The 26,507-nt window shown below is 40.2% G+C and overlaps 1 protein-coding gene across 1 annotated transcript in view; it reads right to left on the reverse strand.

Annotated features, from left to right (window-relative positions):
- kif6 (kinesin family member 6) overlaps positions 1-26,507 on the reverse strand; it is a 71,916-nt gene that overhangs the window by 40,399 nt on the left and 5,010 nt on the right. The window contains exons 3-10 of the mRNA XM_063497757.1: positions 25,890-25,964; positions 18,507-18,654; positions 18,252-18,361; positions 15,247-15,376; positions 11,689-11,895; positions 10,747-10,890; positions 10,387-10,473; positions 196-299 (exon numbers count right to left, since the gene is read on the reverse strand). Of these exons, the coding sequence (XP_063353827.1) occupies positions 196-299; positions 10,387-10,473; positions 10,747-10,890; positions 11,689-11,895; positions 15,247-15,376; positions 18,252-18,361; positions 18,507-18,654; positions 25,890-25,964 (1,005 nt within the window). The remainder of the gene's footprint in view (positions 1-195; positions 300-10,386; positions 10,474-10,746; positions 10,891-11,688; positions 11,896-15,246; positions 15,377-18,251; positions 18,362-18,506; positions 18,655-25,889; positions 25,965-26,507) is intronic.

Below are 26,507 nucleotides of genomic sequence, written 5' to 3' on the forward strand. Positions count from 1 at the left end.
ATGATGGTGATAACATTAATGCAGAACCCACATATCATCATGTGACGTCACACCGGCTACTTCCATCTTTTACAAACAGTCTGTGGAGCTTGGATTCACGTTTGAGCTGCTCTACATACTTAGTTAACTCGAGAACAACATCTGACGATGCAACGATTAAAAAGACGAGGACTTTAAAAAGTAGAGGTGACGTACTTCTGGATCTCCTCTGGAGTTAGTCGGTCGTCTCTCTGCTCTCCAGTCACCATGGCCAGCTCCTCCTTAAGTGACAGGATCTCTCTTTTCAAACTTGCTATCAGCTGAAATACACACCATATACACAAAAAGTGGGGATTAATGCACACATTTGCAAGTACAGTACTCCACACAGACAGACGCTCATACACAAGCACGTGCAGACAGAAACTATCCAGCTGCTGCCAACTGATGAGACAATCCTGCTGAAAATGATCTTGCGGCTTATGTTGCTGATGCTTTCTGAGGTCAAACTTAAGTGATTCCAGACAAGTGGATACTCGAAGAAGAAAAATGCAGAAAGCAAAACACAAAATAGCATTAAACCTCAACGGTGGCTGTCTCTCCACACGTGTTTGGTAAGGACTCACCAAGCCAACAGGCTGCTGGCTGTCCGGGTCTGGTTACTCTATATATACATATAAAAAGCAAAGTATGACACCAAGCCCAGACACGGATTCTTAAATAAGTACTTAGACAGCCAGGTTTTGGAAAAAATAGTTACAAGAAGAATTCATATTAATGTTTAAAAAAATCATAAGCCTGAGAAACACTACTGAGCAAGAAAGGTGTTTTTATTTAGAGGAAGAAGCCTTGTTCGAGTGATTTACACTGACAGCAGTATGCTTGTTTATCACCGAGAACCAAGGCTCCTAGAGAGATTTTTTGATTAAAGAGGCTCAATAACAAAAGATAAAAGTGAATTCACCGCCACAACCTTTACTCTCTGGAGATAAGAATGTGTCTGCCTCTTTTGAAAGGCTCCACGCCTAAAGAGGTCAGTCTAAGCAGCCTCATGTCAGTCTAGCAGAGGATTAACTGCCATCTGGCTACCTAACACGTAAAGGATTAGTCAGTCAGTGATCACAGATTTGGACATTGCTCGTCTCATGGGACGGTGTCACTTCAGCTAGGTTTCATGAATGTGTTAATGCTCTATTAACTCTGCTTAATTCACTAAAACATGAGATACCAGTGACTCTGGTGATACTGGGGATAATGGTATGATGAGACATGATTTGGTTAATCGTTTAAGGTCCTCTGAACTAACACTGCCAATCACTCACAAAGACATTTTAAACAGGAAATGCGCTTCTTGTCCTTAAAGTGTCAGGCTGATCAGAGAATTGGCTCCACATGAGGAAAATATTTGTGTGCAGAAAGAGAACAAATTGTTACAACTTAGAAAAGATTTTACTGCATGCTCGCATCATCTTAACATCAGATAGATTAACATTTGACTCTGTAATACTTTGATCAACAGCAAATTCATATTTTTTTTATCCATTATGACCATGTTTCTCTATAAAAGTTAAAAAAAAACCCTCTACTTTGCAGATGTGTAATACTGCAATGATGTGGGACCAATTCACCACAACAATATTAAACAGAGAGAAGAACACTAATCAGGTGACTTCCTATGAGCAGCAGTTGGAGACAGTGGGAAGGAAAAACTCCTTTTAACAGGAAGAGCTCTCCAAAATAACCAGGCTGAAGGAGGGGCAGCTATATGCTACAACAAACTGTACCAATGTGTGCGTGAAAGCGGCTTGGATAGCTTTAATGGCAGAAGCTGGCTCCATGACCTCTAAATAAAAATACAGTTTCCTAATGGTAGAGCCATTCTTTGCATAAAATACCAAAACTTCACATTAAGATGCCCTCATATTAAATCCTTTTGTGTTTCTGTAACAAATATATTCAGTGGGATTAAATCCCACATGATGAGCAAGAGGTCAGAGGTGAGTCCACTTCTCATGTGCCACGACCTAACGTAAAGTGCTGTGGTAAAATGAAAATGTAGATCCGGACAGCAAAAACATTGTGAATGACTGGCTCAATAACTTGGTATTTACACAGTGGAAATCTGTTCAAAAAGAGGAAACAGTCCCAAAAGAGAAAAACAGAGACATGCAATTACATGTTAATGGTGGGGAAAATAGTCAAAATCAATGGATCATGAAGTTACTGAAATGAAGCCAAACCCATTGTAATAAAAATTTTACATAAATCCCCAAATGAAACAACACACTAAACCCTCTAAAAACACAAGTGGCCATTGTTCTTTTTGCTAAAACCCCCTTACTTAAGAGTAAATCCTACTTAAATATCTCAACAGCAAAGAGCAAAGGGAATAGAGATTAGCGACTGTGTGCAAGTGTTAGTGCCACTCCTGACACAGAACTGCTAAAGAGTTAAAGGTCAGTGAGAATTAAATCAAGGACAAAGGTCAGACTGAGTGTCACTCGAACACAACTTGAGACGCTTCTGAAAAGAAACAGATCTGTTGTGTGTTTTTGGAAAGGCGTGACTTTGCTGTTTCAACCTCGATCACCCCACATCATCCCGTCCCTGTATTTATTGTATGCTTTAACACCAAACACCACATCTGACCACTCTTCACCAGAGCCGCTCCCTGTATCTCCTTTTTGGAGCTCGTGGTCTGATGTAATTCTTCCAGCTGCATCCCCAAAAGCTGCCCACCAGTTGTTGGTCAGCAGAATTGTGCAGTCTATTTCAGAGCGCCAAGCCCACACTGGCACCACAGTTTCAGGGCAGGCTCTGAATAAAAACGGACTCAAACCATGTGACTGATGATGTCAGCAAACCCTATGGAAACCCAACAACACAAATCTGATGATAGAAGAAACATCCAGATGTTCATTTTCCCTCTCTCTCTCTCTCTCGCTCTCTCTCTACATTTATGTCTGTCACAGTCTATGTACTGACAAACACAATTAACTTTGAAACATTAAACAGGCCTAACTTTAAATTATACCTCCTCTTCTTGAAAACATACCCTCCATCCTGTGCACATAACCACCCACACGAAAGTGTAAGCACTGCAGTATAACCCGCAGTATAACCACAGGTTACACCTTAAAAATGTATATGTGCAGCGTTACGCAGTATGCCACTCACAAACATGCTGCTATTACGGGGCCTCTTTTATAAAGGAAGATTAGGCAAAATTTCCCATTACAACTAACTGTGTGCTAGGTTTTTATCCTCCACAACAAAATGCGAACACATGGGCTGAATTTCTTGTGTCACATGGCACTACTTTGGTATTACAGACTAAAACAAGAAGCACTACACTGAACCAGTGATTCCCAACCAGGAGTATGAGTAACCCAAGGGGTATACTACTAAAGCACCAACTTGGGGTACAAAGACATAGCTTTAGTGACATTTAATAAAAGAATGAAATGTAATGGGGCCGTTTTAAGAGACATTAATTCTAGTTTTAATCATCTTATTTTTTATCAAAAATAACAGCATGAAAACTAGTGAAACAGCTTGAAAAAACTATGAATGAGCAGTTACAATTGATAATGTCTCATTACACTACATTCTAAAGATGCTCTATTGGAGCTTAAGACATTAGAGGCCATTTCAGTACAGTGAACTTAATGCAAAATTCCCAAAAATGGTCAGCTGACCATATCCGGGGATGTGCATGGTCTCCAACCAATAGTCTTTAAATGCCGTGACATTTTAACAAAATATTAAGAGACCCAAGGTGTCCCAGTAAAATATTCCACACACCATTGCATCACCACCTGTCTCAACGGTAAAAGGACAGATTAATGACCCAGGATTAAAAACCCCATGCAAGGATTTTCACACTAGCTTCCTGAACATGTCTCTCTGGACGGTGATAAGCAGGCGTCTTTTGGAGTCACAGGTATGCGCTAATCAGAGCTGTCTTTTAAAGCTGGATGTTGTTTGCGTTTTTGTGAATACTGGCTTTAAGTTTAAGAGGGCCCCTAAATTAACCTCTGCACAAATGCATAACCTCAAGCCAATATTTTTAACCCTTTTAAGGATTAAAGAAATATAAATAATGGGAGTATTAACACATAAATGCATCAGTGAGATGTGACTGTTACAATAGCTGCCGACAATCTCCACTGATGAATGCAGATTGGGATCAGCCGGGTCTAAATGAAGGATTAACGCCAACATCAGTGCTCTTAGAGGAACTAACCGATGCAGCCTTATATGGTGCGGCCACTGTGGCTGACTTAATCATCATCACAGGTCACTTTCAACACCTCATTCTTTGCCTGTCAGTGAGAGACGTGTTCAGTGTTTTGTCTGGTCTGGCTGGTTTCCTGCTCCTCAGGATTTGAAGCCTGCAGGCTACAGTATAGGACCAGACAAATCATTGTGAAAAGCAAACTTCAGGTTTTAAATCACCAAAGCCAGCGACTCCAAGACATAGTGCGCCTTCAGACGGGGCAGGCCAAAAATTGGAGTCAGTGTGTCCCCCCCAAACCACAATAAATGACATCACTCTATTCTGCATGCTGCGCTGCTGCTTGCTTTGCATTTTCCTCAGTAAACTGGGCCGAGAGATAGATGAGACAGAAGCAATGAACATAAAATGAGAAACACACTAAAAATCCATAAACAGAGACAAGAGGTTTGCCCACGGAGGTTGGGTTTGCCTGGAGCTGTAACTGTGCCGGACCCGACTGGGAGCAGCCAGACACCGTCACAATTACTGAGCCGGCCGCAGACTCTCTTAAAAATACCTCTGTGGGGTTTGCAAGTGGCCAGCCAAGTCTTAGCAGCAGCAGTAATACAGTAGCTGTCGATAGGTTGAGAGCAGAGGAAGTAAATACAGCAGTGATGACTCGTTACCATATATCTGCCCATTAGGCCTTTTTAACAACTACCAGGTCTGCAAACTGCAACAGTGGAAGGTGTGACAGGTATTCCAAAGTATCTAGTATAACTAGAATTACTATTTTGTTACTGTTTTTTAAAATTTAAATTAATTATTTCTGTGAGGCAAATAGTAGCTTTGTTAAGAACAGTGTTATATAGTTTACCACAAATAGTGAAGGAGGGGCATCGTGTCAGAGGTTAACCTGGCTGTGATTATGTGATTTCCTATTATTAGTGAATGAAATAATATGTAACAAAAAAGCCCCCAAGAGCTCAAAGCAGTCTCTAGGCTGCATTACCTTTTAAGCTAATAGTTGTTATGATCCTGGGTCGGTGATCCAGCGTTTTGGTTTTTTGTGTTATCATTGAGCTTTGTTTTCTTCTAGGTTTTGACTGATAGGTTGATGGTTTGTTTTGTATTTCTAGTTCTCAGGTCCCTGTTTTCTGTCCCCTCTGTGTAGTTTCAAGTCTGTGCCCGTGAGCCAGGTGTATTTCCTGTTTTATTGTGAAGGTCCGTGTCTTATGTCAGTGAGTTGAGTAGGGCTGGGTATCGTCACTGATTTCTAGAATCGATTCGTTTCCGATTCACAAGGTCCCGAATCGATTCGATCCACGATTCGATTCAATTCGATTTGATTCAATTCGATTTGATTTGATTCAAATAAGTTCGATTTGAATCTGGGAAATTTTGACAGTCAGAAATATTATAATTCAGATCAGTACATTTACATATTTTTGTATCTATAAAAAGGAAGCTGACACACGCAAGACTTTATCAAAGGTGTGAGCGTCACAGCAGATGCCTTTGTGTCAAAGTAGCTGAAGATAAAACACAGAAAAACATGAAGGTGGTTTTCCTGGCCTGGGATTTTATAAAAAATATTCTGCAGTACATCAAAAACGAAAGAAAACCATTAATGAACATATGAACGTTACCTCTGACGTTACAGCGGTTTTATTAGAGACACGGCTAAGCGTTTTGCATTTTGCATAATTTTAAAAAGTTTAAATTTGTTCAGTATTGAACGGCAGAAATTAGGTTTTCTTTTCGGAAGTTTGTAAAACGAAAAAAAAACAAACAGTGGCCGACAGCGCTGTAAACAACAGTAGACTTGTGCATAACAAGCAAGCGAATAATGCAGAAAACAGATTTTTAGAAGGGAAACTGTTCTTGAAGTACAGAGAGAGAGAGAGAGAGAGAGAGAGAGAGAGAGAGAGCTGTGCATGACGTGTGATTTTATCGTGGGTGAAGCAAAACAGTAAAAGTCAGAGTGACTTCATGATGATGTTTATGTGAAGCGTAGTTTGGATCTTCTTTTGCTGCTGGTTCGGTCAATATTGTTTGGAGAGAGATAAAACTAACAGCTTTAGAATCAGCAGCGCAAAAAGGGCGTGAACACAAAGCGCGGACCCGCCGACAGATTAGGGCTTTCGGCAGGCTTTCAGCCCCGACCGTGTCCGTGCAGTTGTTGTGCCAAAAAGTGATTGTCTGCCAGAAAGTGATTGCCGTCCGCGGGAGCTGATTCTGATCCGCGGGTCCGCCTGTGTGTTTACGTCCTTGTGCAGAATCCGTGTACCTGCTCTCATTTACTGTCTTAGCTGTTTGGTGGTTGTTGAAATTTTGTGAGGTTTCACCTGAGATTCTGGCGTTTCGGGCAAAATAAATTTATATAAAAAAATCGATTCAGGATTTTAATGAATCGATTTCATGTTATCCAGGCCAGAATCGATTTTAATCGATGAATCAATTATTAAAACCCACCCCTAGTGTTGAGTTTGCGTTTCCTCGTGTCTCGTTAGGTCTAATTTCTTCCGGCTGTGTTCCCACCTGTTCCTCGTACCCTCATGTTCTTGCCTGTGTATTTATAGCAGGGGTCCCCAATCCCAGTCCACGAGGGCCGGTGTCCCTGCAGGTTTTAGATTTCACCCTGGGTCAACACACCTGAATCATATGATTAGTTCATTACCAGACCTCTGGAGAATTACAAGACATGTTGAGAAAGTAATTTATCCATTTAAATCAGCTGTGATGGATCAAGGACACATCTAAAACCTGCAGGGACACCGGCCCTCGTGGACTGGGATTGGGGACCCCTGATTTATAGTGTGTCTCCTCATGTGCTCGTTGCTGATTTGTCTGTGTTTTTTCCTGCATCATTCTGTGTCATCTCCCCGCGTCTCCCTGCATTTCCGTTCAGGTTTCAGTTCTGCGTTTTGTTAGTTTTTTCCAGTTTAGGTTTTGCTTAGTTTCCGTCCACACCTTCGCTGTTTCTGTTTGTATCACCACCTTATGAATAAACTCACTTGCATCTCAGCTGCCTGCATCTTGGGTCCTAATTCTCCACGGAGACGTTACAGTAGTATTGTATTTTCTATATATTCATGTTGTTTTCATTGCTTTTTTTAAACACACTTTAAGAAGTTTGTACTGATAATGACATGACTATTAACCGCACTGTTAACTGCAAGCTTTTTATACAATATTATGCGACAATGTATTTCTAACTAAGCAGGCAGCTCAATTGTTTTCACTTGACTTCTTTCTTCAAAGATATTTTGGGATCAATTTAAAAGAAAGGCACATGTGAAATGTGAGTGAGGTCAAACGCGACATGATAGTTTGATGCAAATTATAACGTGATATATAGAATCTCCATCTACCAGCACCATCTCATACAAAAACAAAGGCAGTAGAATTTTAAGCAAAGCTTTAAAGATAAAAGACATTTTAAGAAAGTTTGACCTTATTTGACCTTGAAGAGGTCAGCAATCCAAAGTAATGTGATATTTTGAATTGTCATATATCTTTCTCTTTACCTTTCCATATGTTGTCAATACAAAAAATGACAGTAAGAAAATAGCTCTATACAGCATTGTCATCATTTTGACCTTGGGATCATCTAGTGACCTTGAAAGAGAGGTCAGAGGTCAAATATGAAATGAATATGAATATTACTTGTAAGAATCATAGTTTCTAACTTATTATGCTTTTTGTCAGTTTTAAACCAATAAATCATTAAGTTGACCTTGAAGACCTCAGTGGATGAAAGGCAAATTTCAATGGATTGTTAACATGACCCCACTCTCAACACGTTCTCACTCCCAAAGCGTAACATTTTACGCTAGGTGACAAATCGTCAATATGTTACGCTTCCGGGCACCCAACACGTCCCTACATTACGAGATCGGAAAAATAAGGAAACATGAGAACCGTTTGGAATGAATCTACACATGTATGTTCGTTTTACTTAAATCGTTTTGGAAAACACTATCTAACGTCATTAAAGTGCAGGTTAAGAAGTGAACTCTGAGTGAACTCTGAGCCTGTCTCCAGCCGGAGACAGGAAGGGCACTGTCCATCCAACGGGTCACCTCATCCGACCCCGGAAGAAGTTCTGGGAAGTGCTCTTCCCTCAGCGGACCATGGTCCACTGTTTAGGCACTCATCTCCTCCTGATGAGCCCTGTTTTTTCGTTAGTTTTTGTCCTGTGTTGCTACTTATTTGTGTTAAGTTTATATCCCCTATAGGCTTTGTTATTATAGGTAAATAAAATGAATTGTTATCAGGTATGTTACTAATGAGTGTATTTTTTATGTGTGTAAGGTTAGGGATAAGGTTAGGGTTAGGGCTGAAATACATGGCTGGATTGTGTATTACCGCGGTACTGTCATTCTACTGGATTTCATCCATAACCTGGCGCATAGCATAAGAACGCGGACGGTCACCTTTCGCGTTCCTCTGGAACGCCGCGGGACTTGACAAATCGTCAGTATATTACGCCTCGAGAGTGAGAATGGGCTGCCACTCTACACCCCTACAAGTTTTAATCAGAATTTATTCAAAACTTATTGGCTATTGGCTATTCCTTGCTAAATTAATAATTACCAGTACCACCCCTGAAAAAGTATTATTAGTTAATCCCAAATATATAGATACCAAATAAAAATAATGACGTTCAGCCGACTACCCACTAGGGCTGGGCCATATCATACCGTTCACGGTAATACCGGTATAATGCTGGGCAACGATAAGAAAATGAAATATCGCGATAGAATATGGGTAAAACGCACATGCGCAGTGCCTTTGTTTTCATACGCACATGGCGAAAAAGGCACGGCGGCGACGGAGAATGAGAAGGGCGAAAGCGGATCGTTGAATGAAACGGATGAACCAGAATTGGTTTGTAAAAATGCTGCAACTTCAGTGGTGTGGAACTGGTTTAGCTTTCGCCCGTCAGATACACAACAAAGCACTATTTTTGGTAGAGCATGCTAGCGGACCGTCGTTATTACCGTGTTTATTGGAAAATACGGCACACTTAAAATCAATCCTTTGATTTTTCTGAAAATCGACAGTGCCCCTTATAATCCCGTGTGCCTTATGTTTGAATTCTGGTTGTGTTTACTGACCTCGAAACGATTTTAAGTGGTACACGGCACTCGAAAATCTGTCAAATGTTTTAGTACGACTTTGCTAAGCTACGAAGCCGCACCGCTTGATGGATTGTCCGAGCATTACGGCTATCGTAGGCAGCAGGAGCCTCGCGGAGTGATACTTACTGTGCTTCAACATAATATTACCGTATTGTGTGTGTATAACCTCTTTTTAAGTTTTGTGGATATTATACATGGTTATGCTGAGGATATGTCGGCCAATTTCCACTGGAAATGCCTTTTGGTTAAACTGTCAGCAAGGAATTTGCATTTGCATTGTGTTACATTTTTATATAACTTTAATGCAAAAAACAGCTGCTTCTTTAAGTGAAAATACATTGATGTTTTTTTTGCACTAATAAAATTGTGGAGTTGTAAAGTATTTTGTCTAGTGTCAATTATATCGTCAGTTATATCGTTATCGCAAATTTTCAAATGTATATCGTGATAAATATTTTTGGTCATATCGCCCTGCTCTACTACCCACTCTTGGTTTTAAAAAAATGTCTCCTCATAACTACATCTGGGGAAACACTACTCAGTGAAGAGTGCAATGTGTAATTTCTGCTTCCTTGCATGACTGTGTGCAAGGACATATGTATACACCAGCTGAATATTTTCTCAAGAGGCTGAGAATTATTGGGAGAGAATATGCCATAACAGAATTGGAGGCATGTAAACAAGACAGAGAGAGATTGCAAACAGGACGTGTGAGCAGTCTAAATATCACAAGATGGACGGGCTTCCACGTGTTGAGGGTGGAAAACGGCTTCTTTCAGACTGTCTGTGTCACAATGGAAAAACTAACTTGGTGCTGGAAACCCGGAGAGGACACTTAAGCACATGGTGGGTTACACTTAGTTTAGAAACTGGATTCTCACTGCCGTTCATTTGCCGATCAATTTAAGGTCTGGAAGCTTAAGGGAGGGTCTGGCCAAAATAAAACGGCACATTAAGTCATGGATCTGTGGTGTGATTGTGCAGCTCAGCGTCAGAATTTCGAGGGCCTGGCGAAGCAGTGCGAGCGTCTGATTGTCTCACCAGCGCAGGATCCAGTTCCTCGTTCAGTATCGCCTCGTTCTTGATGACAGCCACACGCTGTGCAAAGCGACACGTCGAGATGGACTCCTGAGGAAAATAGTTTGAAAAATCTGTCAGTGATCTGATCTGTCAGTAGGAGGGAAAGAAAATTAATACCCCTGATTACACCATAATTTAGTAATCATGTGATACTGTACATTTCCTCAAAGGAATGCATGCAGAGACTCAACAAAGGTAACAACACTTTCTCTACAAAGCCCACCGACAAAAGTAGTGTCCTAAAACTACAACAAAGTATTGTTTTTTGAGGGAATCTAAGAGACTTGGGTCTGAACATGTCCTCATGGTAACCATGCTTACCTCGAGGTTCCTTCTCTCAACTGCCATAGTGGCAATCATGGTGGTCATGCAGTTGCCCCCAAGACTGTCCCTCAGAACAGACGTTAACATGGAGTTTCTGTAGGGAATATGGGAACGATTCTTCTCTGACAGTGCTATGATGACCTGAGGAAGACAAAAGTGCTGACATGACTGAGAAATACCACGCAAACCAGGGAAAGTCGGCACACAACTCATGATTCAAAAGGCTGTCATTATTTTTGCATTATTTCTACAGTGTTAATCACATCTTCACTAGATAAGACCTTTCTATCTGTAGGCTGCTTACATAATTCTACTGGCTGCTCTTATATCATTAGTGTATAGTTTTAGCAATGCTGGTAATATTCTATAATGTAAAAGTTAAAGAACTGAGAAAAAACATGAATGGGCAGGTTGATTATAACATAATGTCTAATAAAAATTATTTATCCTTTCTAAAAGGAAAGATCCTTAATGTCTATGAAATTATGATGCTTTGACTATGACCAGTAATTAAATCAAAAGGTTAGCCTTACAAATTTTTCATTAATCGTACAGTGTATACAAAAGATGGGCTCTACCTGGTCTAAATAGTACTTTACTGAGAGCATCTTTCATGGAAGGCCTACCCTATTATTCACTATTATATGAGTGTGCAGTGTCTTTGTGTCAGCCCAGGGCTTCAAAACGGGCCTTCACAAATCAGTGGGAGATTTCACAGTGGCTATTTTCATCTTTTTTATCCAGTCAGTGTTATTAACTCATAGGGAGTAGTACAAATAAAGCAAGCAAGTCCTTGGGAAAGAGCTCCATTTCTGTTTGGTATCAGTAACAAAAAAAACCCATTAAATTAACTGATAGATTATATCTTTACACTAAACATGTTTTTTTTTTTATTCTAATTACTGTATTACTATATAAGAAAGAAAAAAAGATGCCTACCTGCTCCAGGTAATGGAGAGAGAGGTTGATATACTTTGCATCGGTGAGCAGCTGCCCATTTAAACCAGTCTTGCTAACTCGGTCCGATCCTGCCAGATCCACCAGGTGGAGCTTGGATCGCTGCAGGGTGGCTGAACCGGGCTCACGCCTGCATAGGTGCACAGTGAATATACAGTGGGAACGAGTGGACGCCTGGTTCATGGGAGTCTGAGGATGACAAAAGTGGTCAAGTGACAAGAACAGATTTTAAAATAATGTTGCAGTTGCAGGTTTGTGTGAGAGTAATCTGAATCCTGATAAACTGGTACACATGGTGAAAACAAAAAAAACAAAGGGGGGAATTAATTCTTCATTTCTGGTATTTTCCAATTCAAGCAACAACAAAAAAACACGTTCCCTTTGATTCTTATTTTTTTCTTGTTCCCACTCATTTATAGATCAAAGTCACAGCATGTGTAACCAATGCACGGTGAACACATGGTAGCGGCTTGACAAAAGCTGAGGCTGATTTTCAGATGGCCACTGGAACAGCAGAAAGCAGGTTGAGACCAGAAGGAGACAGAAATAGAGCATGAGTCACTCTGCACAAACAAGTTTTATTAACTAGAGGAGGATGAGGACATCGCTGACAGAATAAACAGAGGAAATGGACATTCACTGACATAGCGCTGAGCATGCACTTCTTGCAGTTTGAACATATGATGCAGGTTCTATTAAGCAGCTTTTAATTAGAAAGGAGGTGTCATCTCATCTTGTATTAGCTTCTAATCCCGGATGACACGCTTTTCCTTTTGTGCAACTCTCAGTCATCTAAGATATTGACATGAGCCACTTTTTCTCTCTGCTAAAAAAGATCACCATAGACAGTCTAAAAAAGCTGCTCTGACTCTGACTTACTCTCGGCATAAAAGTGCCAACACCTGACTGTTAGGGTCATGACAGCTAGTGACAGATCTTTCACTATCTTAAACCTCTGCTGTCATCCCTTTCCTCAGTGCAAATTCCCCTCACTCTGCACATGTCTATCTTTTCTCCATATGGTATCCCCAAAGTAATGTGAGGCAGCTCTTATATGTTGAGCTGGGATCACATTTCTAATAGTTTTGCATAATGGGTCAAGGTTGGGGATAGTGTGTCCATGCTAAATTAGAGAATTTACTTCAGGAACCCTTTTCCATTATTTCCATCTGTAGTCTTGTGGATATGGATATATGTTGTGGGACCTACCATGTAGACAGATGGAAAACTTGAGGTGGAAAACAGAGCAGTGAAGTAAATGATAAGTAAGGATGATTATTAAATCAGAAAAAGCAAGACAGGGAGAAGCTGGTGCAAGGCGGGCTTGCAGATGCACAGCAGGCTAAAGATGTTTAAATATAGAAAGCATAAATTCTCAGGTTATATCCTGTCTTTTGCCCTGTGGCATCTGGGATGGGCTTCAGCCCCCCTTCCCGACAGGAGGAAAATGGATGGATGATAGGATGGATGGATGAACAGATGGATCATAGTTCCAGAAGTCATAGAGTAACTTAGCATATAAGCATGCAGGCACACTCGGGACACCATGGATATTAGTAGTTAAAAACAATGTGTCCACAGGGGAAATTATCCCAATTCAAAACATATAAACTATGGAGTAACATCAGTAAAGTACAAGTTGTCCTCAATGGAGTCATGTCCTTTATTCTCCTGTGTTCTACATTGACCACATGCAGACCTTATGATGACCTCACACTAACCACACACAGTGTCGCAAGGGATCAACAGAAAGTGGTGCTACAAACTGCTATATAGAGATTGCTGATCCAAAATACTGAGAGGGAAGCTGAAATTTGGCTATTTGTGTACAAACTTGTAAATAATTTTGATTCTGATTGGATTCTATTCTGGCTCTATGCACCCAACTCACCCCCATAAGTTGGAGAGGAAATCTGAGAGAAGAGGAGAGGTCTAATTCCGACATCGATGTGAAGCCGAAACAGAAAAGAGCAAATGAGAGGAAACCTTTCCTTGTGAAGCTAAGGTGGGGTTTTTTTTTAAGTCCTGTTCAATAAACTTGTGGAGGGGATTGTAAAGTCTCAAACCGAGTGAGCTCACTGCCTGCGGAGTGCGATGTGATCCGATGTGTCATCTATTAGCCACATGGCTGGGAGTAACAGAAGAAAGAAAGCATTGCTTTTAACTTTATTGGAGGGTCTGCATAGAGCAAGGACTTGAGTGCTGATTCTGGCAGAGACCATTTGACCATGTGGAGGGTTCTTTGTTTGCTTCAGGCTCAAGAGAAACCTTCCTGTGATGAAGTCCCAAAGAGGACGTGTCAACAAAAGTCTGAATGTGGGTGGAATGCTGCACATTGCAATCCTTTAAAAGTTTTATAATGAGACTTCTGAGAATGTGTTTGCACTGAAATATCCCTGAAGGTTTCACAGCAATCGACATAGGAAGCATGTCAACCAAACAGATGCAAAACAAATGTAATATTGTTCAGGGTCCGGGCTCTGACACTGGAATCACGGAAAGATATCATCGCATACAGAGTTATTTTCCACTCTTTGTGATTATCCCACCGCCATTAGTATAACCTCTGCTGAATTAGTCTCACCTGTGATCAAGTATTCTGTCCATCTCATTACTAGACTCTTATGTTTAACCTCGTCTGTTGCCAAATGGACTTGTTCTTGTCATAGTCGAGCAGGTGGTGTATTGAACTGTATTTTCATTGTTTCTAGTTTTTTTTTCTCCCTTCATATTTTTAATTCCGCTGAATCCTTAATGTCCTTATTGCAGATCCTTTTACTTGTTTCGTGGTTTTTAAATGCCTTCGGTGCTGCTCTCTCTGTCTCACATGTTTGTGTTACAATTCCTGTCTAGATGAGGCTCAGTGGAATAACTGCATTATTTGATGTCCATATTTTCCCTCATTTTGTGATACTCGTACGAAACACTACCTACTAAACATATTAAAAAGTTCCAGAAACTCAATCTTAGATCCTGAAACATCTACTATATTTTTTACTTTGGTTTTGTTTCATGACACCATCACAGCCGCACACAAAAAAAGACTTCAACATTCTCATTAAGACTAAAGAGCCTGCCTGTTTGAAACCTGATTATCCTGTTCACTTTTACTGTCTGCTATTTACTTACAAACTACCGACACGCGCAAACGAGGTGAGATCAGCCTTTTGCTCCAAAGCTCAGGTTGCAAAGCAAAAGCTGACCCACCGCATGTCTCATCAGCGTGGGGAGTCTGGGCGTCTGAGTGTGGAAAAAAACAACACCACAACATAAACATAAATTACAGAGAGAATGCTTGGTTTTACTGGGGAAAAACACGGTAAAAAGGACCACATGGGACCAAAATAATATTTTAGATGGGTCTTAAGGTACCTTTTAGAAGGCATATTGCATTTGTGGACAAAAAATGCCTTTTATGCTGCTTACCCCGGTAGTGGTTAGCGATATTTTTGTATGCTGCCTACAATCCTAATTCTTAACACTGCTTTCATAGCATGTAAATTAAAAAGCAGAAGCCTTTATTTCCCTTTTTGCTCTTACTTCAGCGATCATACGATTGGTGTCACCAAGGAAGAGTAGATTTAGAGCCTCCTCCTCATTCACTGACTGCTGCAGGGACAGGTTCCTCAGATGGATGTTTTGGTCTTGATCCTCCATAATCATTACTTTTCTGAAAAAACAGAAAAAGAATCTTTATTGGGGGGAATTATCAAAGACAAATGACCAGAAATCAGACAAAACCCCCAATCATTCCAAGCAAAGCAATTACAAAAAAAGAATTATCTGAGTTATGTCATCCATTTCCCTCTCTTTACCAGGCGTCGCTCAGCTCTGAATCCAAACAAACCACACATGCATGTCAGTGTGGGCTGCGACCCAGTTTGTGCTTTATCTATCTGGGAGTTCATGATTTGATAACAGACAGGGCTTGCTTTTAAAAACAAACAGGTGATTGGTTCGTGCCCACATCAGGCACCCTTTGAAATGCGGTGCACTTAAGGATCCCCTGTGATCTCACCACATTATTTCCATCCCGCCACAGGGGCTGTGACAGTATGGCTACTAGACTGACATGTCAAAGAGGGTGGAATGATACGCGAACACATGCAGACAATTATACTAACATGTGTAGGCAATTGAGGTGGTTTGATAAAACAGAATTAATCTTAATGTGATTAAAAGCTGTGGCCTGGCAGGGTTGTTTTCCTAAACAGCCACGCCAACCCGAAATATAAATGTTTATTGTATTTTTACAAAAACCGAGAATGGATTAAGGTAATTTGCAGACTTCTGGCATCGAGAGGGCGGAAAACTGAGTATGTGATGGAAATAATAAATAAAGAAGAGAATGGGGTACTGTAGGCAGTGAAAGAGAGACATCAGTCAGTGCCACAGCTTCTCCTTGAATCAGCAAGTGTGGCCAGAGCACAGTTAACGACGGGCACTGTCTATTTCCAGAAGACTGTGATTTGTGGGTATCTAAACCTTGAGCTGGATTCTCTGTGAATGGAGAGGAGAAACCTAAATCGAGCAAGTACATGAAAATACTGGATAACACTCTCAGAAACAGAGGTGACAGTAAAAGTCCATTTTCTACATGGGTATAACCTAATTACTTAACTTTTCTGGGAAAAAAGGAACATGTAGGAACACATTTGCCTTGATTCTTCTAGATTTTAAGTTGCAAAAGCACAAGACCGACTGTTTTCAGTCCAAGGTAGCAAAAAATAATAGTTTTGCCATAAGTTGCATGAAATGTAATTTAAAGTAAAATGTAAGTTACATACATAAACCCTGTGAAATCAGCTGCTCTGCCGAACCTTTACTGCAGCCATCCTCAGTTACCTGTTGTATGAGGATCTTTCTGCATTCGGTTTTCAAACGAATAACTGAAAAGCATGCTCTACTGGGTTAACATCAGGTGATTGTCTTGGCCTTTGAACAGCATCACATTTATTTGCCTTGAGAAACTCTTGGGTAGCTTCTCTACTTTGCTTTGGACCATTATCCATTTGCACTGTCCAATCAGATTGCAGCATTTCGCTAAATCTGAGAAGAGCATAGACCTGTACACTTCAGAATCCATCCTGCTACTTCTATCAGCAGTCACATCATCAATAAACACTCCGCTGCATTGGCATGCCAGTGCCATAATATTGCCTCCACCATGTGTGATAGATGATATGGAATGCTTTGGATCATGAGTTGTTTCTTTCCATCTCCATACTTTTATTGTACCGTCATCCCCATTTAAATTCCCATTTAAGTTTCTTCAGTAAAAACATAGAAAGCACCCAAGGTACCAATGCCCGTTTTTGTAACTGTCATGGACATTTAATTGGTACAATTTTCTACTGAATCTAGGATATATCCCATCATACCAAATGTCATAGAAAGACTGTTTTAAACAGCTATGACAACGAGAACATGAAACTGAACAGGAACATGTGAAACATGGACGTGAAGTAAACTAAACATGACATGAACATGAACAGTAGAAAGCAAGACTCTGTAAACTGACCAGAATTGACATGAAGTAAACAGACGACCCAACAATGAACAGAGGAAGACAGAGGACTTAGATACACGGAAGGATAATGAGGGAAGTGGACACACCTGGGGAGACAACTCTGACACAAATGAACAAGATGCCAGAGGGGAAGCAAAACTAAACACACTGAACATGGAAACAGAAGACTTTCAAAATAAAAGAGGAAACATGGAGAGACATGAACTGGGACATGCAAGCTTGACACAAGAGACAGAGAGAGGGAGCAAGAGGGGGACACAGAGGAGAGAAAATACAAACTAAAGAGAGAATACTGGGTCGCAGACCTAGTCCCCTGACAATGTGCTTCAATTTACATGGAATGAACCAGGTACAATATTGTCATAACTACTGATAAGTCCTATCATGGGTTCAATGGCAATACCTCAGAAGGTCCCACAAAGGTAAAATAAAGTGAATGAATATAAATATTGTGTGTGACACAAACACAATAGGCAAAAAATTAAATGCACAGATCAGCATCTAGACAGACGGAAATTATGATTGCAAAGAAAGATGGACGCAAAGTAAAAAAGAGGATCACGATGGAAAGGAACGAACAAACAAGAAAAAGGCTCTGAGTAAAGCAACAAAAGAGCCCATGAAACACTGCAAACAAATGGCAGATGGACAAAAAACGACCAGCTGCAATGACCAGCTTTGAAAAACTATTTATCCACATGACTCTTTTGCTCTCCTGCAGTCTGCCACCAGGTTGACCACATCCATTGCTGTCCCACAGCCTCATTATGTCAGCTGGCAGTTCATAGTGGGCTGCTAAACACTAGAGTCTCCATATTTCACCACACAATAACTGTGAGCCAGGCTGAGGTGGCTAAAACCGCAAGTGTTTAGGAGGATAATCAACCCAGCAGTTAGTGGACTTCACAACTTTATAATATGTGTATTTATCATGAAATTAAAGGTAAAATATACACCATATGACCCTAGTTGTTGACATGTGCAACCGCTTAAAAATAAGAAAATGGGCACTGACGGTAGGTCTTCCAGTCGAGATGCTTCATGTCGGGAATCCAGAAGGTCGTATCCCATCTCATTGTAGATCTCCAGATAAGAGATATGTGTGGTATAAACCATGCTGCTGTCCTGTGGAGCACCAATAAATCACATAAAAGATTTACATATTTTTGACATTTTTCTGAAGCTAATAATAATAATAGTTAAAAAGATGATTGTTATGTTCTGTACATAATCAACTGAAAAACAAGCAAATGAACAACAGTTCGCTGACCTGGCTGAACCGTTCATATAGGTAGGAAAGGGTGCGAGGAATAATCCCACGATCACTGTACCGCTCAGCCCCTCCTGTGATGGTAAAGGTCTTCCCGCTTCCCGTCTGGCCGTATGCAAATATGGTGCCATTATAGCCAGCCAACACACTGCAAAGACACCCACATTATTAGCACAGTTTTCGCGAATAATTCAAGCTAAAGTCACAAAATAAAAGTACTACCATGTAAAGGAACAATTAAATATCTATTACTAATGCCATGTTTATACTTTTCGAGTTGTGCTTGACTCCTTTCTCTGAAAGTTGAAGGCACACAAATACATAAACACAGGTGACAAATTAAAGTAAAAGAAAGCTCCTTGGCATTGAATATATTCTTTCAAAACACATGATAGTGGTGGACAGTGCACACTAAAATCTCCCGAAAGTTTCTTCATCTGATGAATATGAAGGCCATCATTCACATAAAGCTAAAACAGCTTTATCGAGTGAACTGAAGGGCCAAGTATAAGATAAATGAAAGCTGTATTTTGAACTGTAAATCATGCAAAGTTGCTCTAGTAGAGTCTAGCCATAAAAATATATTTCTGAATGACCAGAATAGGTCCACTTTGAAGTCTGGAAACAAGTGGCACAAACCTGTGAACAATACTTTTTCATTTTTAAAGAAAACTGTAACTTAGCCCAGTCTGTCCTGTCCCACTGACATGCTCTCACTTTTCTTTTATAAGGAGCTCTGGAAGGAACAAGATCACACTTCTATCTGCACTTGGGGCTTGGTACCCAGTGCAGAACAGCAAAGTGAACTGGACTCAAATTTCTTGTCTGTGTGCACAACTTGGCCAAATGTGGATGTTTCTAATTCTGATGGCTTAAATTTTTTAAATTTTAGTAAACTGAGGTTATTGTGTTCACTTCCAGATGTGGCTGTGTTGCGCCTCTCTTGGACCTGGGCCCTTTGCAGCTGTATATAATATCAACAGTAACGAACCTCAGTAATGCTCACAGTTATGCTCATCTTTTAACGGGTACACACAAACATGAGCACATTTACTCCATCGTGGCTTCCTGCCACTGGTTTCCCATTAATTTTAGGGCCCAGTTTAAGTTTTATTATTTGTTTTTATAACTTTTAATAGATCAGCACCAACTTACATATGTAAGCTGCTGACTGCAAAAGTCCCATTGAGGTCGGTGAGGTCAGTGGACCAGCTGCTCCTTGCAGTCCCTGAAGCTTGACTCAAAACAAAAGGTAACTGAGTTTTTTCAGCCACAGTCCTCAGATTAAGGAATTATCTGACTTCCCACATTAGATGATCCCCTCATTTTTTGCTCCTTGCCTTTTAACTCAGAATGAGAGTGGTGTCTTCTTGCTTTTTGTTTCTTGTCATTTCCATTGCTTTGCTGTGCCGTTTTGGTCCTATAAATAAAACTGGATTTGGTTGGACTTCCCTAAATGTCACCAGTTCTTGCTCATATGCCTCCAATGACATCAGCATTTTAAAACTGAAAAAGACCATTGACTGTACTCTTCAGTAGACACCAGAGGCCTTTGTTAATTGAATGTGACACTTCAAATCCACAGGAACGGATGGCGACGGCGAGCAGAGAACTGCAATGGCGACAGATATCTGCCGGTGAAGGAGGAATGTGTTGGAGTGACAGAAAGAGCCCAAAACCACTCAGCTGTAGCAGGTCCGGTAAATTTTGGTTTGGCACAGAAATGTCCTTCTGCACGTGCTCAGGGCCATGGAAACCAATGGTATTCAGCTCTGTCTGAATGAAATGAACATCTAAAAATGATAGAGCTCACATGAGACAAAATTTATAGGCAAAACAAATTTTGTGTCTTCTTGGAAATAAACCAGCTAGTAATGGTAAAATGACAGAGGGGCCTCTGACACGCGAGCTTGGATCAAAGGTGTGGGTATCCTGTGTGCTCCTGACTCTGCCAATAGCAAGGAAAAAGGATATCTTTACACTGTATTTTTCGAGATGAATTATAAACTAACTTAAGCCTCGCACTTATTCTAATGGTGTAGGCGAGCCAGGGTTTGAGCAACGTGTGGGTTTCCTTCCCTGTGTTCCACACCCTGTACGAAAAGGGCGAGGGAAAAAACTGCATCTCAGTTAAAATAAAACACTGGGTCCACTTATGAGAACGGTGGTTGGTTGGTCAGCCAACGGGCGTCCATTTAATCTACTGTGAGTCATGGAAGTGATTGGCAGGCGAGGGGAAAAGACACAGGCTCAGTGTTTAGCTTAATGTCAGTACTAATGATGCGGCCTGGGCCCTGCCACTGAGGCTTGGGTGTTTCCCAATGCTTGTTCCTGTTTACACCTCAACTTTCCTGGAGATTGGAGAGTGATCGCTCAAAAGATCCTTGTTCTTTCTGTTGTTTAAATGCGAAGCTGTGTGTCCAACGTCTTCAGGTGCAAAGATAAAACTGAACAGACCCTAACTGAACTTCAGCAGCAGGTTTCACAGCCTTGTGAAATAGATTACTGTCCTGATAGAGGGTTTGACGTGCCAGCCCGACATCATTTCACTGGCTCGTCCCCTTGTGGAGCTATTAATGCTGGTTTGTTTTTAAACTACTGTGCTGGAGTTGAAATAACTGGTTCCAGTTACACCACAGCACAGACACAGACTTTAGTGCAAGTAAACGAGTTAGAGCTTTTGGCTAAACTTGAAGTGTGCCAAGTATGACAGAGCACCAACCAAAACAGCAACCTGACAGTTACTGCTAGCCGAGATGATAGGCAGCCGAGTTTTAGTGCAACAACAGCGAAACTGCAGCAAATTCCTGAATGAAACAGAATAAGTTCAGTAGATATGTAGTGCTTTTGCAGATCTAACTTATGTTTGTCACCACAACAGGGCACAAAGAGGGTCAGATCCCAACTCAATTCAGCCCAACTCCTTTTAAACAAATGATCACCATTTCTTAAATACCATTCATCGTTTTTACCATGACTGTCAGCTTAATACCTTCATGTACATTAATTTCCTTTTCACTAGCATTTCGCCTGTTTATCTCTTATATTTAGCTAAATATTTTGTTTGTGTCAAGGTCTGTGCTGTGTCAAGACCATGTGAAGGTTGAAGTGTGGACCCAAAAGCAGACACGCGAAAACAAAACTTGATTTCCACAAAGAGTGAGCTGTTTATTAGAAACTGGGAAGCAAAAAAAAAACCCAAAAACCGAAAGGCAGGAGAAAACAAACACAAAACTAACATGGAGGGACCTGAGCGAGCAAAACTAAATACCCTAAACACAGAACATGGGACTATCAAAATAAAACATCAACCACAACAAATATAGAGACGAGGACTTAACACTTAGGCCGGGGGAGAAACAGCCATGGGGACACGACTGACTGGGGACACAGAGAGGGAACATGACAGTTTCTACTACTACAGTCACAGTAAAAAAAATAAAAATAAAACCTTTTTCAATTCTAAGATATTTTCAGGTCTGTTCAGATGGAACTTTGTGAACCTAAACCTGCCATGTTCTTTTTAGAGAAAAGATGCTTTCTCCCTTCCAAACAACACATGCTTGTTCAGTGTTGTTCAGTGTGCTTCCATGAACTTTAACATTCAACCAACTGATACCTGTACAGTCTGAGTCAGCTTTGTGCGGTTTCTCTAAGCAAAACAAGAAGCTGAGCCTGGGGTTGTCCAGTGTCTTGAATGTTTTCCACTTGTGAATAATCTTTCTCACTGTAAAATGATAGACTTTAGAAATGGCATTATAACCTTTCCAAGACTGATGTGCAGCAGCAGTTTTCTGAAGCCTGCATTACTCATTATGTTTACTGGACACCTGTTTTTAGTCAGATGCAATGTGTTTGTAATGTGCTTGTGCACTAGATGCTCACATGCTGCTCAGACATACTTTTATGTACGTCTGAGTTGATGTTAGATGATTTATATTAGCAACCATTGCTCGGCCTTCATGCATTCGTTATGCTGCTGTTTATGTTGTGTTTTCAAGCAGTTGAAGTTAGTTGTGTTCCTTTGGAAATCAGACAGAACTTTACAGCACTCGGCCTATGTTGTGTTCTTGATTTCCACTTAACAGACCCTGATGTGTTTTCAGGGACAACCTCATCGCCTGCTAGCTTGCTAGACATTTGACTTTTCTTTTGATGGTCTGTTATCTGTTGTATTAAGCATAGTGTTACTCTTCCAGATCCAGAAAATGTCAAGCTTCACAGGGAAGAGCTGTGACTGAGATAAACAGGCACGTTGTCAGGCGGTAATTGGGGGAGCACTTAATTTATTTTTGGTTTGAATTTTATTGGCGAGACACACATTTTGAGTATTTTTTAATAATTTAATTGTGGTAGATTAAAATTGTAATTTAATTTTAATAATTGTGCAACTTATTTTGCACTGTTGTCTGAACTGATTAATGAAATTGACTTTACTTTCTGTTGTCGTTGGTCACCACATCACTGCTAGCTTCCTGGGTAGATGGCCTTTTTCTATTAACATTACCATTTAGCTCAGTGGGTGAGCAGGCGACCACATGCCGCATGGTTAAAAAGCAGCCGCCTGGATTCAAGTCCGACAGCTAAGCAATAACTAGTTGGAATAAAGCCATGTCTTCACATTAAGTTACTAATGTAAAGATACTATATTTCCCTGATAGTTGTTAAACAAAACCCTCACTGTCTTGCTTTTTTAATATACATCTGTATGTTTACATATATGGAAAGAATACTGACTGATAGATTGAGATGAGTCTTCGTGTTTTTTTGCATACTTGTAAAAGCCAGCAAGTCACATTAGCTGGGAAAAAAGTTTTTAAATCTCTTTTTGATGTTATTGATACAATTGTATGTCTCAGCAATCACTTAAATTGCCAACTGGTTCTCCACCTGGAGGGCAGTCAACTTAACCCAAAATAACTGCCGAGGGGTGTTGCCAACATGAAGACACTTACAAATGGACTTCCTTGATATCAGATTAAAGACTAAACAACTAAAAGATGCTAACTTGAAACTGATACAGCAACACAAAGCCAGGCTGTGACTGTAACTTTTTAACTAGATTTTTACCATATGCAAGAACACAGAGGAAACTGTCGAAAGGTTGCGTGGGGAGAGCAACCTAATAACCTACGTGAGTCAGGTCAAATGCATCCACATCCTTAGTCAACCAATCCAGACATCTGACTGTGCTGTTTATATGTCTGCTAATGGCAAAGATAATTCAAAGCACTTGTAGGAGTCCATAAATAGCTTCTATTGTGATTAAGACCAGTGATGGTAGGAACTAAACTGAGACAGGACAGGGTTCGACAAGGAGAGGAAGAATCTTGTTCACATAACAATAACAACAGCATAACTTGCATTTGATGACAGGAAATTCCAAGTAAATTCCATCTTGTGTGCTGTTTTTCTGTGTTGAATGTCAGAGCGGGCAGGGGGTAAAGCTCTGTAAGACACAGTGTGTATTTAGAGGAGTCTTAAAGAAGCAAGAAACTGCAGTTTATCACTGAGGTACCATTCTGCACTGTGGGAGATTACAAAATGGTCTATAAAGTCAACAAATAGGGTTATTTCATGAATGCATGATCATTTTTTAAATTAAAGCCCGATATGAGATAATCCTATTTTTTCCAGTTATTTCATTTTCACTGACTTCTATTCTATTTAGCTGTTTTTCTTCTTTCTTTATTGTAGTTACTTTATCTAAGCCTTAATACTTACTACTACTATCCATTAAAAAATGGTATCAAAGTACATTTTTAAATACATGTTTTATTTTTTTTTACAAAAATACTTAATAACATTCATATAGTAAGTGTCTCTTACTGTACACGTACATTGTCTGTGTACTACATAGTTTAGAACTCACAAATAACAACACACATAAAAAATATTCTGTCAAAATCAGACATGGGTTTATGTTTAATTCAGCTGATACTGTGTATCAGTCTTAAAAATCCTATACTGGCTGGGCTCTACTCTGTTCTGCAACTTCAGCTTTATTTTTAAGAAGTTATTGGAATGTATATTAGCTTACTGGATTAGCATTTGACCTCCACTTAAGGTAACCTTACTCTAGGTTGTTACAGGCTACACGATTTGAGTTTCCTTGGCTTCTAAAATACCTGAGCCGGAAAAGGTAATTGCTAATTAATCCAAGGGAATTGAATAGTGCAGGTAAAATAATTAGCTCTGCTGATAAATGCCTTGTTCTATAAATGCTGTCTTCAACATTGGAGTCAAAATAAAAATGAATCCGCTACAGTTTACAGTAAAGCTCTGTACTGTGGCTTGAAAATGCTCTCACATTCATGATGGCACAGTGTGCCATCTTGCCTGCCAGTTCCATCCACTTAGTGGTTTAAGTATGTAAAGCATGCCAAAAATCACAGACACCCTTCATTTACATCTTAAGCCCTACTCACTTCCTGTCAACAAGGCCCTCTGAAGCATGTGTGGTCTCAGTGTGCAGAGAGGAACACTGCACAGGACAGGTGGACAGCGATGGCTGCGGGTTCGACGTTAGCTGTATGCTATATACTGCATACTTGTACATCAGCGCAATGGTAAAACGACAACAAAGTTTACTTGGACACGATGAAGTTATGAATACCAGATAGATGCCAAGTTACAACTATCTAACTGCCCCCTTGTTGACTGCCATTGCAGTATAAATGCTATATAGCGTTGCTTTGTACCATTAAGTGATTAACACCTAGTTCATACTCTTTCACAAACAGCAGCGTGCACCAAATGTGACATCAAATGAAGAATAAGAAGACGGGCATAAGGGTATGATCGTGTCAGTTTTTTACCAGTGTTACAATCATTTCTCAGCACATAGACAGAAATTCTTGAGTAGAGCGACAGTGGCGCTACAACAGCTTGAAAAGATGAGAATTAAAAAACTGATCCTTGCTGGCGATCAGCATTTTCATATGATTTTATAGCAATAGATAAGCAAGATGTTGTAACGTAGCTACACTACATTAACCTGATGGTTTAGTTATTTCACAATATTAGCAGATAAAATCATTTGAAAATGGTCAATCCAGCCAACTTTATCCATTCAAGGAAGTATTTTGCTTTGTGAGATAACTTGAAATTTGTGTATGTTAGCAGGCAAGCTACTGTTGGTTAAGATTAGGTAAAAGAAAAACAGTGTGGGGTCGGATTTGTTCCAAAAAAACCAAACAATCCCTCCATGAAGTGAATATCCTGCTGATATCTTCTCACTTAGAGTGCCAAAGAAGGTCTCACTTTTTTAGGTTATTTTACAATCTGTAAATAACATAGCAGTAAAAAAATTATACATTAAAATGATTACCTAATGGACCCTTAACAACTTTCTATAGAGTGCCACGTCCACTTAGAGTTTACCTGTCTGCAACTGGTTTGGCGATGTTTTCAAATATCTCTTCTTGTTTGGCGACCTGATCGAACACTTTCTGGAACCTGGAAAAAAGTGAGAGGTAAAAAAGGTGTTACCACCATGATAAACTTGGCATAACAGATATTTAATCCACTGTTTAACCCCGAGTCTAATATAGGCAGAGTTGTGAAAAAACTATTTGTCTTCCTGAGTTCTAAGTAAGGGGAAGACAATTATCCAAACCTTTGTTAGATCATAAATTAACTCTGATTAATCACAGTTTTTGGGAAAGTTGAATTCAATTTCACTAAGCACTCGCAGGCCTGATTACTGCCCGACTTGTTGAATTAAGAAATCACTTTAATAGAAGTTTCTGACAAAGTGAAGTAGGCTATCTATAAGTCAGAAGAAAACTTAAAACAGAGATGAACCTTCCCAGGATTGGCCATCCTACCAAAATTGCTCAAAATCGATGACTCACCCAGGTGGTCACAAAAGAACCCAGATCATTATTATAAGAACTGCAGGCCTCACTTGCCTGAGTTAAGGTCATGATTCAACAATAAGAAAGAGACTGTGCAAAAATGGCCTCCATGGAAAAGGCGAAAACTACTGCTGACCACAAA

This window comes from Pelmatolapia mariae, linkage group LG16_19 (assembly GCF_036321145.2).
Source record: "Pelmatolapia mariae isolate MD_Pm_ZW linkage group LG16_19, Pm_UMD_F_2, whole genome shotgun sequence".
Lineage (NCBI taxonomy): Eukaryota > Metazoa > Chordata > Actinopteri > Cichliformes > Cichlidae > Pelmatolapia > Pelmatolapia mariae.